This window comes from Acanthisitta chloris, unplaced genomic scaffold (assembly GCF_000695815.1).
Source record: "Acanthisitta chloris isolate BGI_N310 unplaced genomic scaffold, ASM69581v1 scaffold6670, whole genome shotgun sequence".
NCBI lineage: Eukaryota > Metazoa > Chordata > Aves > Passeriformes > Acanthisittidae > Acanthisitta > Acanthisitta chloris.
In genome coordinates this window covers 228057-240635 of record NW_008650222.1, presented here as the reverse complement: position 1 = coordinate 240635, position 12579 = coordinate 228057, and the positions used below count along the sequence as shown (strand labels likewise).

Below are 12579 nucleotides of genomic sequence, written 5' to 3'. Positions count from 1 at the left end.
TAAGAGAAATAAGAGTAGCAGAAGATTTAATTTACCTGGGGGTTTGGATGCCAAGATTTCCACCTGAGATTTTCAAGCTGCTCACAAGTCTTGGCATGCATAAGCTGGTTTGGGGCCAAGGCACTTAATGTAATTTCACCACCTCAACCCAGGCAGGAAGACACACTCCCCATACACTGTTCTGTAGCAGCCGTGACTTCCTTTCAGCCAAGTACCAGCGATCCAGCAACAGGCAGGGAGTGCAGGACACTGAGACTGGAGACATCATCATGTCCATCCCTTCCTTCATATCCTGGCCACCCACTGGGCATTTCTCAACACAAGTCCCATGTTTGCAAGCATAGGCCATCATAGCCTAGCATGTTGGGTGCACCTGCCTGGGTATAGGTACTTGGGTGAGCAGTCTTAGCTACCTTGCAAAGACCACCTGTACAGGTGTGCAATGCCAAAGCCAGGATTTGATCTAGCCATTGCCTACCCTATTTTTGCAGGGTCTCCCTGCCCCTGTCTTTGTTGTGACCTGTCACTGGGCTTGTTTCCATCAAGAGGAGCCAGAGTCCTTTTCTCAATGTGCTGTGGGTGACAGCATGCTAATGGCATCACTGTTGTAGCCTGATGGGCTGTAATGTATCATCATTAGAGTACAGTAATGTGGTACCCAGCTTGCATGAGAACAACTGCCAGCCTCTCACCAGGTTGTTTTTTAGCAGACCTCATGTCTCCATCAGTGATTTTAGGAGGAGGAGCTGTTGAGGAGCTCCTTGTGCTGCTGGCAGTTTGCTTAGCTCACTAGTTGGGCCATTTGAAAGCAAGATGCTAGCAGGGTGAGAGGACACTGCTGGCTTCGGGGACTTCAGCCCTGCATCCTTTACCTACTTAATCAGAAAATTTACAAGATATTCATAGTTTAAAACCTACCAAAACTAAGGGGCAAAATCCCCAAATGAAATAGGCTGCAAATATAACAAAGCATCTCACACCACCTGCTGAGTCTTTTTGACATTAGAAAGCACATTTGGCTCTCACAGAACAGAAAAGTGTCATTTTGAACTTTTGATCATTTTCCCTCTGTAACAATAGCTCTTTTCCTCTTGCCTTCTTGAAGCTCGGCTCATTGTTTTCTATTATAAAATGTCTTACAGGTAAAGAAGCTTTCAGAAATGACAGAAGGCCAACAAATTTTGATAAAAAGGTGTTAATATGGGCAGGACGCTTTAAAAAGGAGGAGGACATACCCAAGCATATATCGTAAGTGAGCCCATCAGAATGATGTTTTTGGTTTTGAACACACAGATTCAGACCCCAGTCTGCATTACCCAGAATTGTGCTCATGTGGTGGGGGTTGGTGCTCCCCCATGCTGATGGGACCTGGCATCCAAAAATAATCATTTGGAACATGAATTTTTGTCATTCTCTGTGTAGTAAACTGGATTCACTTGTTTTAGATAGCATAAATTTCAGACTAAGCTGAAGTGTCTTTTGCAAAACAAGTGGCTTTGTAACTCAGAAGTCACTATGGAAAAATATAATCCACTCCAGATTTTTGCATGTTTTGCTAGGTTTTATGAATTGCCAATTAATAATGCTGCATAAATTTTAATAAGAAGTTAGGGTTATACACAGCTTTGGTGACAGACATCTGCAATGAGTTCCTCATGTCTGGGCTGTGATTTCACATCTTTATTGAGGTATTTTGTGGAGACCTACTGCTTCTGACTTGTGACATCCTGTGGGCTCCTCCATCCATCCTTCCCCTTGCAGGTGTAAGTAAATCCATGGCTGGATATGATTTCATGAATGACTCATTGCCACTCTGCAGACTCTTGCAAGCATGAATTGTTGGATATATGCCATGAGTCACTTATGGAAAGTGGTGGAGATTTCCCAGCGATGGCTGTGTCTGTTCAGCTGCCTGGGAAGACAACTCCTGATGGATGGTGCAGTCATCTGCTCCAACCCAGCTCAGCCTCCCACTGCAGGCAGATGCTTATGGGGCTGGTGCCAGCTGCCTGGCAGAGGCTGTGCTGCAGAGGGACAGGGCTGCAATGCTCTGTGTGCAGCTGGGATGGGGATGTGTGTACAGACTCAGTCATCACTTGCAGTTCCTCTGCACTGTGTGAATACTCTTCATTGCTCCTAGCAAAAATGCCATTCATGTGTTTTGAATTCACTGAGGATGGCATTGCCTGGCCCTGGTGGCATAGCTCCAGTATCTCCAGGTGCCATGCAGCACCCCATGCCCTGCCCTACAGCACCCAAAGGTGAGGCCTTCATAACTCCATTATCACAATGGAAAGACTTTCCTATCCCTGTCATTTTTCAGGTGTTCACTCTCATATCAATAAGAGAAGACAGGAGAGTAGGATTTGTTATTCCTGTTGTCACTGATGACTGGTGGGACCAGCAATACCTTACCTGTGTGGGTGGATGGCTAAATCTTTTCCCCATAGGCCAGTTTTTTCAGTCCTCCTCTAAGCAGTTGCAGAAAGAGAAGGTTGAAACATAGTGCACATTGACAGGCAGTTGCTGTAAGACTTGAGGATTCATTGCCCAGCTCCCCATGGTCTTGTTTCACACATGCTGCCTCAGGATGGAAACTCTGCTCTGTCCTCCACAGGCTTGAGGTCCTGGACACAGCAAGGAACATCGTCAGGATAAAGGTTTGCTACATCATGATTGCACTCACTGTGCTGGGCTGTTTGGCCATGGTCATCACAGGCAAAGAAGTGAGTATTACTTCTGGATGAACTGATTCACTTAATGTGTGGTCTACGTATGCTCTTTGTAAATAAGTGCCCAAGTGACAGATAGGTGTGAGAATAGGTCACATAAGCAATATTTGCACACAATCTGTATCACCCCTTCTCTGGAGCAGAGATTGGCATGGGGAAGCACAAGTTGCCAATTAACTGATCCATTTTACCATAAACTCATGTGGTGCAATGCTCTATATTAGGGTATCTCAGCAAGAGGCTGGTCCAGAGGTTATGGAATAGCTCAGACAGTGTCAGTGGCACCTGGTCCTGCACTGCATCTATTCTCCATTAAGCTTTTGTGGTCCTGCCTGCCTAGTCCTTATGCCACCACGGCCAAGAGCTGTGACACTTGCTTCTTCCCATACCACTGCCGGGGAAAAAGGGTCTTCAGTCTGACTTGCATGTTCTAGTGCAACTGTAACCAATTTACAGTGTAATTCTTCCGCTAATCAGAACTGCAAATGCTGAAAATACAGTATGACAAGGCAACACATTCATTTCTGTCACTGCAAAATACCAAGAAGGACAGTGGGGTGTCAAAGGAAGGGGTACAAATGGGAAATTTAGTGGTGGCAAATGTGTGCATGCAATGATTTTCACCATTGCTTTTCAAGGCTGCAAAAAAGGATCAGACACTGCTGAGGATGAACACAGAAAAGAAGGCTAAATGGAGGGCTGAAGCAGAGAAAGATCAGCTGGAAGCTGTTGGGAAGCCACAATGATTTGGAGCAGATTTTTTTAACTGGAGGAGATAAGTGATTTGCACATGTGGCATAGGTACCTGTCTTCATTTAACTCTTTAGAGCTTTTTCACTGAAACTCTCTCAAGGCAAAGACTTCACTGCTTAGAAACTACTCCATGAGAACTGGGAAACCCCTGTGGAAACTGAACAGCTGCTTTCTATGGCTTCTGTTCTTTGGCACCAGGACCAGCTGAAATACAAAAATCTCTTCTAAACTGGAAAGTGTGGGAAAGATGAATGCAGGACTCCCTAGCTCAGGAGGGATGCAGCACTACATCAGAGAATATCCTGTTCTGTGCAATGCCTCCAGGGCAAGCAGCCTTCATCAAAGTGACCCAGGGCAGGGGGGAAAAGCTTCTGAAACATGTTTTGCAACCACAAAGAGGTTAGTTTACTTCCAGGCCTCTTGCCATTGCTGTCCCCTATCCCTCCTCAGCCCCTTGGGGATGCTGTGGCTGGGTGAAAGGGAGGACATGAGAATGAAGTGGGGCCAGGAAGATCAAATAGTGTGAGCAGATACAGATGACTGATTTGGGCCAAAAAGGTCTTTGGGCCAGAGGAAATGGTGGTGGTGTGGAGCAGTAGTGTGGGCACATGGTGTGATTTGGTTGCTGTGAAGCAGCCCAAGGAACCAGTATTCAGTGCAGGGAGCCTGGTCTGGAGGCACCTCTTGTCCTGTAGCACCTCACTGGTTTTCCTTTCTCATCTTCTTCTTCCAGTCATTGTCATGAAAGTTGTCTAGCACTTGCTTAGCTGTGATTTTAGTCCAGAGTAATTGTTAATACGTGGTTTGCTAAAACTGGATTCTTTTCAATCATCACAGTTCATTAACTCATAATAAAACAGCTGTCCAATTACATCTAAAACAAACTTATCTCTTCACAGCTTCATTTAAAGTGTCACCAAACACTCTGGGATGATGTTTAACAGATGGGAGAGATCCTAATGAAATATTGAAAGTTACATTTTCATGAAGTGATTAAACTTCAAGAGCAGCCCCCGTCCATGCCTGTGGGTACTGATGTTCTGAGCCCTCATGTGTCATTCAGAATCCCTTGAGACCTGTAGTGCTGCCTGGTGGAGCTGGGTGTGCTGCATGGGGTCCTGAGAGACATAGCATGACAAAGCCCAGCCACTCACCTCAGCTGCTGTAGGAGCTGCTGTAACATGCTCAGCCTTTGTGCAATGCCCTGAGCATCACACCTAGACTTGGCCTTTCCAAGATTTATTACTTGGAGCACTCGCACTTGTGCTCCAGGGGAGTCTGGAAGCTCCTGCTCAGGTCTCTGGGGTTTGTTGTGTCAAAAATCATGTCTACTTATTGTTGGACTGTCACTGCACAAACAAGCTGCTGGCAAAGATGGGCTGGGACATTGGCAGGCAGTCAGCAGTGGTTGGTCTCTGGGGTTCCATCTTCTGTGCCTGTGGTCATTGGGCAGCTTTTCCCCTCTGATGCTTTTTAGGAGCACTTACCTCCATGCCGCACACCCGTTTAGGGTGGGGAGGATGTTACCTCTGCCACAGCTCCATGTTTGCAGTGCTTGTTTCCAACTCACAGTCCCATGCAGAGCAGTTCACCAAGAGTGATGTCTGCTCCCTGTAGTATTTCTTATGAAGCACATCTCAGGACAGTGAAAATAATAGTCTAGGACAAGCACAGAGTGAACAAGTCTCTGCTGAGAAGGCACTTTTGCTTCACAGGTAATATGGGCTCTTTCATTTTACATGACCTGGTTTTCTTGGTTAGTGCAACAAACCGCAAGAATTACCTCAAAGTTAGTGTTCATTTGGGAATAAACTAAAAGAGCTCTGCTCAGTCTCTTAGATGATTTTTTTGCATTCTCAAACGACTTTCATGTGCACTTTCTCAGAAGGCACATGTAACACTTAAAGGAACCATTTTGCTGCTCGTAAACAAATCCACATCCATGTTCTGAGCTTCCTGACTTAAGCAAGAAAGAAGACCACAGCCATATCTAAAGAGCAAGAAAATTAACTGTGGCTTGTTCTACTCTCTGCTCTGCACTCCTCTCTTTCTGGAAAAGAAAACCTGCCTTAGGTGTGAGCTATTATCAAATCCTCTTAAACAGCCATGGTCTCTGTCCACAGTGCATAAAGCTGCTGAATTGCAAATCATCATTAAGAAAAAGGGAAAATCAATTCCTCCTCCCTGAGCCACTGGTAATGCATCACTTCTGAGTGACCAGATGACCCAGGTGCTTTGGGGTACCTGCAAAGAGTTATGACTGTTATTTAGGGAAAAATCCTTTACCAATCTTGGCTACATGATTATTCATTTTAATAATATTCCCCAGAAAATCAATTGCACTGATTGCTGACTGGAGCTTGGCTGGTGGTGGGTAGTGCAGCCTCAGCTGGAGTCATCCCCTGTATGAACTGGAGATGCCTCTCCAACAGTGGGACTTATCACTGCTTGTTAAAATCTGTTTCCATCTGCAAAGTCCTTTGACTCTTCTCCTGAAAAACTTCTAATTAGCGAAGACTCCTGAATGTATAATTGGCTGATCCTCACCACCTTATGGTTGTGGCTTTTTATTTCCCTTTCCATCTATATTGCTTCAGTGTCACACCTGCGCCTCCAGACATTTAGAAAAAGGATGGGAGTTGTTATTGGGTAGGAGTTATTCTTCTGTTTTTAATAACGTGCCTTGCATTTTCCCAGCCTGGCTCTGAGCACAGTGTGAAGGGCTGTCCCTGGGGCAGGGGATGGAGTTGAGAGTGTGTGCTGTGATGCTCGGGGAGATCAAGGGTGAGCCATTTCAACTCTCACATCCTTGTTTACAGCTCTATACTGGGAGGAAAGAATGCTTCCTCCCTTGCAGGATTTTTGCCTTTTTAAAGAACTCTTGCATGGCAGTGGTTAACAATGTGCTGGTGGCTGGTGCCATAGAGCTTTCATTATAATAACAATCTTTGGGGAAGTTTTCCCTAGTAGCTGGAGTTGATCTAATTCTACTTCCATTAAAATCAGTGCTGTAGTTCCTACTGGCTGTGGATTAAGGTTATTATCCACCATTTTTTGAAGTTTCAGTGATTTCTAGAGTCTCATCTCCCCCAGGGAGCCAAACTGCTGCAGGGCAGAGCTGGGTGCATTGAACTTTATTCCTCCAATGTGGTGAGATCAAGCTTTTATGGGAGGCACTGCATCATGAGCATCCCAGTGTGCCAGAGAATGCGTGTGAGATGGGAAAGTCTGAGGTCAGGAGACCTCAGTCTCTCCCTATTCATTTTATCTCCCTTTCTGGCCTGCTCAGGGGGTTTCTAGTATCACTTGATTTCTTTCCATCTATCCACTATGTGCAGCTCTTCTCCTGGGTTGCAGTGAGAATCGTGTTCCTGCACTTGCAAAGGATTTTCTCCATGGATGCAGATGAAAACTTGCCATTCAGAAAGACTTGATTTTAAGGATTTTCCTACTCTTTCAGTGTTTAGACTCCCACCAAGCTGGGAAGCTGCTGCTTATTTTAAGTCTGAATGCACCTAGTGTCAGCTCCCAGGCATTGATCATTGGGTTCAATACAGTGAGAATCGTGTTCCTGCACTTGCAAAGGATTTTCTCCATGGATGCAGATGAAAACTTGCCATTCAGAAAGACTTGATTTTAAGGATTTTCCTACTCTTTCAGTGTTTAGACTCCCACCAAGCTGGGAAGCTGCTGCTTATTTTAAGTCTGAATGCACCTAGTGTCAGCTCCCAGGCATTGATCATTGGGTTCAATATGGAATATAAAACATCTCCACTTCTCTTTCCTGTCTGTCATCATCCCTCAGCTGTTGTTTGCAGTTGGATTGCTGCACATGTAGTTTCCAACCATTGCTTGATGGGTATACCTGGCTTACTGGTCAGCCAAGTGATTAACACTTATTCCTGTATCAAGTGATTTACTACATTAGTAGCCTCTTCAATCAGTCCAAATAGATTTTTATTTTGTTTGTTTTATCATTAAATCAATAGTCTAGTACTTTTGCAGAAGAAAGGATGTAAAAGCTTTCCAGACATTACTGACTGCTCTGGAAAATTAAAAATCAGGATGGCTATGCATCAGAAAGTGGTTCTCTGCCTGTCCCAAGGCACCACCCTGCAGAATCAACATGGCTAGTGAGTGTCTGCAAACCTGCTTTTATTCCTGGGACTGCAAAGGGTCAGTTCAAAGCAGCTGCAAGGCTGAAGGTCTCCTCTGGGTGAGATAAATGATGGTTTGGATCTGTAAAAGGACCTCTCTTACCACAAAAACCTTTCCAGCTTAAAGCAGCCTCATGCCTTCTCCCTTGCTCAGCATCATTGCAGCAAGTAAGTGCTGGCTGCTGCTAGTCCACAGGTACTGGGGTCCTCATGATGGCTTAAACACCACTATCCTGCTTGGATTTGGCATTCTAGCCTAGCAGGAAAGCAAGGCCAATGGTCAATAATTTGAATTAATTAACAGGTCATTCATTAATGCTTTGAGGTAACATTAAAGCAATTTTCCATGGCTGAATAGTTTGATGATCATTAGTGCTGTATGATGTATTGCAAAACCTCTGTGACAGTCATATGATGAGCAAGTAGCTCCTGAACGGCTCTGAAAAACCCTGAGCATTTAATTTCTCTGCTGTATGAAGGATCCAAACACAAACTTCAACACCTCATTAGTCTAGCTGGCTCCTCATCTCTGTGCATGTGACAGATTCCTACATGGAAATCTAAATCTGGCACCTGACTCTTCCTCTGCTGTGCTGTGTTCCTCAGTGAAGGGGCCCCAGTCTTGAGATATTTGAGCAGGGGCTGTTGTTTGCTGGGTGTGAGAGAGCTTACCACAGGGAGGAGGTCAGTTTGGAACAGACTTCCATAGGAAAGAGTTGGGCTCATTCCTGTTTTGTATATGTTCTGCAGCATGAGCAGTTACCAGAAACTGCTGATGAAACTAGATCAGAATATTGAGGGATTTCATGCTGGTCTGTAATACACATCTCACAGATGACGTATGGTCCTGAGACTTTACCTAAATGAAATGGGCACCAAAATAGCCCGATGAATTACATGCTAATTACAATTATTCCTAATGGTTCATTTTTCTCTTTATGCAGAATATGTGAATGCAAGCACGGCTCACATGGAGCACTATGAATTGCACCCCCTTACACTGAACTCCTTGTTCCCCACAAGCCATTTTCTCATTGTCTAAGCATTGTCCTGCAACAAATTTCTATCAGCAGGGCTATAATCTGTACCAAGGACATCCATTAGGGCTGTAAAGGTGTCATTAAAGCAATGCTGCTCCAGGGGGAATGAAGCAATCTCTGGAATGGTTTCAGACTGTACTAAGGGGCTGGAGTAAACCTTGAAAGGCAGGCAGTTAAATATCCCAGCATCTCAGTGCTCTAAGCCCCAGGAGAGGGCAATTTTACTTGACAAACAAACATTAATGCAAAGGGAAAATACAGCTACTGCATGTTGTTCTCTCCCACTCACTTACGTTTGTCTCCTCCTGGGAGCCCTTGTGCAGGTGGCACAGGGGATGCTGTGAACTGGGGACTGCTGGGCACCCACTGCTGTGGCATGAACCCATACACAGGCAGTGGGATGCTGTGAGACTGCCAAGTGCTGCACAGTGAAACTGCAGAACTGGGCAAGGAGCTGCCTGTGCAGCTGTGGTATCCAATGTGCCAACTCCCACAGCCTCTCTGTAGCTGCTCATGTTTACAGTTTGAGGACTTTTAAAACTACTTGCCTCTTGTTGCCTTTGCTGAATGCAACAGAGATTTTGAGCTTATTTCAGGTGAAGTCCAGGTGTCTGTGGACTTCCATGGGTGACAGCTGAATACGCGAATGTCTCCTGCTGCTGGGAAGACACAGGTGTCCTGCCAAGATGGGCTCTGGGAGCCACGGAGGAAACTGCACAAGGTGAGGAGCAGAGACAGCTGCTGCTCAGATGGCACTTTGCATACAGCTCCCCAAAGGCAGCTGATTTCTTTCCAGTGTCCTTTCCTCTGGGCCAAACTGTGACCTGGCACCTGGGTACTCTGCAGCAGATGGTGCCATCCTCCCAACAACCAGATTGTGAGAACCCAACTGCTCTGGGGGTCCCAGGGCAGCATTGGCTCAACCAGCACAGGTGAGAACTGCAGTCCCATGACCCAGGGGTTTCACCTGCCCATGGGGTGACAGGGCTGGAAACAGTGCCTGGCTGTGGAGGTAGTGGAGTGGTACATCTGCTCTGCTCTCACATCCTTCTTCTGCTCAACACACCAGCACAGGCAGTCAATGTGGTTCATCACCCTCCAGACTTCCCACAACACATGGACTCTGCAATGTTCATCAGGTGGGACACTGGCCTTCTTTTTAAGAAGCTCTTAATGTACAGTGACTATCTTTGGTCTGCTCTACTTTGAGAAGGACTAGGAGAGAGTGTTCAGCAGAGCAGCTTGAGCCCAAATGTTTTGTTTCAGTTAGATGATGATAATAATAATAATAATAATAACAACAACAATAATAATACTAATAACTATAATAATGATAATGATAATAATAATAATAACAACAATAACAATAACAATAACAATAACAGAAGTGCTTGATGATGATGATGATGATGATAAAATCCTGACAAAAGTGGGGCTGCACATGAGCCTGAGTCACCCATCTCCAGATCCACTCTCCATACATGAAGACGTGCACCAGCCTGGAAAATGACTTGCAATATCCCTCAGGTTTTTTTCCTTTACATATATATTTACATAAAGGAAAGTAAAATCTCTGTAGCCTACCTTTATCTCAAAAGTAGGTTTCCCTTGAGACAGGGTGAAATAGTGTGGCTGTCTCATCCAGAGTGGGAATGATGCAAATTTAGCTTTCAGCCCTGTGGAAAGAAGCTGAAAGTTTTGCATGGGGAAGAGGCAGCCTAGACTACTTTCTTATTGCTTCTGGGGGGTCTAAGCACTACCTTCCTCAGCAGCAACCAAAGCACACCACAGAGGCAGCCAGTGCCATGCCATGACATTTAGAGGTGGGGAAATCTGCACCCCTGGAACCAGGATTGCCCTGACAGGGGGCAAGGGCAAGTGTGGGCTGGCATAGGCATCACCCCTTTCTGTGCTCTATAAAGATCTGAGGACTTAGGATGAATGAGGCTTAAGGGCTGAGGTTTGGGGTACCAGAAAGGGGTCCCCCATCACCCAGGCACCTGGAGTTGCTGCTGAATTCTGCATAAGACTCTGCTGCAGTGGCCAGCCACTGTAGGGCTCCCCTGGGAGCATACCAGAAAGAGTATCACTAATGAGTGGTGATACTTACTGTGGAAAGTGTCTGAATGCAGAAATATTCACAAACCTGGAAGGGACATGAGTGAAACAGCCCAAGTGTGGTATAGAGAAGGGAGGGCTTTGACCCCTCTTCATCTGACTCCCTCCTCTGTTAAGAATGTTTTCACCAACAAGGAAATGTGTTTTGAGTTGCTTTTACACATCAACCAGGGATCTGAGATTTAAGGCAGCCTCCCATATACACTTATCAGCCCTTTGGTGGAGGCTTGGTTGGGGTCTGGATGTTCTCACACAGCAGCTGGTGCAAGCTCAGTGTTTCCTGGCTAATGTGCTCCCTTGCTCTCAGAAGGCAGGCATACATCTACAAACAGCAATGAACCCATGTACTTAACCAATAAAACAGGTATAGGAGCTCTGACACCAAGTCATCAGAGCCGAGATAATGGCTCTCTCGGAATCTAACCCTCTGCGTGGGCTGAGCTGTGATGATTTCTAACTCCACGGCTATTATCCTCCATTAGCCCACCTGCCATCTCTCTGCCCTCCACAGTGTGTGCTGTGTCATACAGCATCTTCCAGGCTGTGATTGGTGTCCCCTTGTCCCCAGCACTGATCCCCCTGCATGCTATGTGGTTGGGGCAGTGTGGGTGCTTGCTAGCTCATGGTGTTTGGCTAAGCATTGCTGTTCTTCACTCAGGTTTCACTTAGCACAAGATGAGCTGTGTTTGCAGCCAGGCAAACCCTGTTCCAGCAGCAAATGGCTCTGTGTGTACTTTTCATCATGCACATTGTGCTTTCTGACTAACAACATACTTAGGCATTGTCTGACCGACTTGCATACCAGCTGGGAAGACAGGCTGCTGGCAGGGAAACCTGCCTGCCTGCTGTAAAATAGTGTGTTTAGATAACCATACCTGGTTCCACAAACCCAGGACCAGTTTTTCAGCACTGGTCTTCCAAAAACACAGGCTTTGCTCTGGAGAGGTGGAGGAGCAGGTAACAGCTCATGGCCTGAGACAAGGGAGTTTGAAACACACGTTTATGTAAACTGCTCTGCTAAGAAGTGCAAATTTCTGTAGTTCTGAACTATGAGCTTGTTGATGCTTAATTTTAGACCAGTTGCCCTGAAAAAGAGGAGGATTGTGTCATACATGGGATATGGACATAGGATGAGGTACTCAAGGACGTTTTTTGCCTCAGACTTCACTAGCAAGTCCTCCAGCCACACTGTCCAAGTCACAGAAGGCAAAGGCAGGGACCAGGAGAAGGAGGAACTACCCAGTGTAGGAGATCAAGTTCAAGAACATCTAAGGAACATGAAGGTGCACAAGTGCATGGAGCCTGATGAGGTACATCTGTGGGTCCTGAGAGAACTGGCAGTTGAAAAGTGGCTAAGTGACTACCATCAAATTTGAGAAGTCATGGCAGCCTGGTGAAGTTCCCATTGATGGAAAAGGGGAAACCTAACCGTCGTTTTTGAAAAGGGGGAAAAAAGGAAAACCCAGGGAATTAGAGTCTCAACTCTGTGCTGGCAAGATCATGGAGCAGATCCTCTTGGAAACTATGCTAAGGCATGTGGAAAATAAGGAGGTTGGTGACAGCCAACATGGCCTCACTAAGGGCAAATTGTGCAAGACAAATTTGGCCAGGCTTGTCTACTGGAAGGTGTCCCTGTCCATGGCAGGGGGGAAGGGACTGGATGGTCTTTAAGGTCCCTTCTGTTGGGAAAGGTGAAGGTTCCGCTCGGGGAAGCAAGCGGCCGACTCCGTGTGGGTGATACAGCAAGCTCCATCTTTATTGTCCGACAGGCTCTTTTTT

The 12579-nt window shown here is 45.9% G+C and overlaps 1 protein-coding gene across 1 annotated transcript; it reads left to right on the top strand.

Annotated features, from left to right (window-relative positions):
• Nucleotides 1-1105: 1105 nt before the first annotated feature.
• LOC103811225 (protein FAM162A-like) lies at nucleotides 1106-3478 on the top strand (the record flags this gene model as incomplete). The annotated part of the gene is made up of 3 exons (XM_009084186.1): nucleotides 1106-1248; nucleotides 2618-2726; nucleotides 3371-3478. Coding segments are annotated over 3 exons (360 nt in total), but the record flags the coding sequence as incomplete, so codon positions are not given.
• Nucleotides 3479-12579: the final 9101 nt, after the last annotated feature.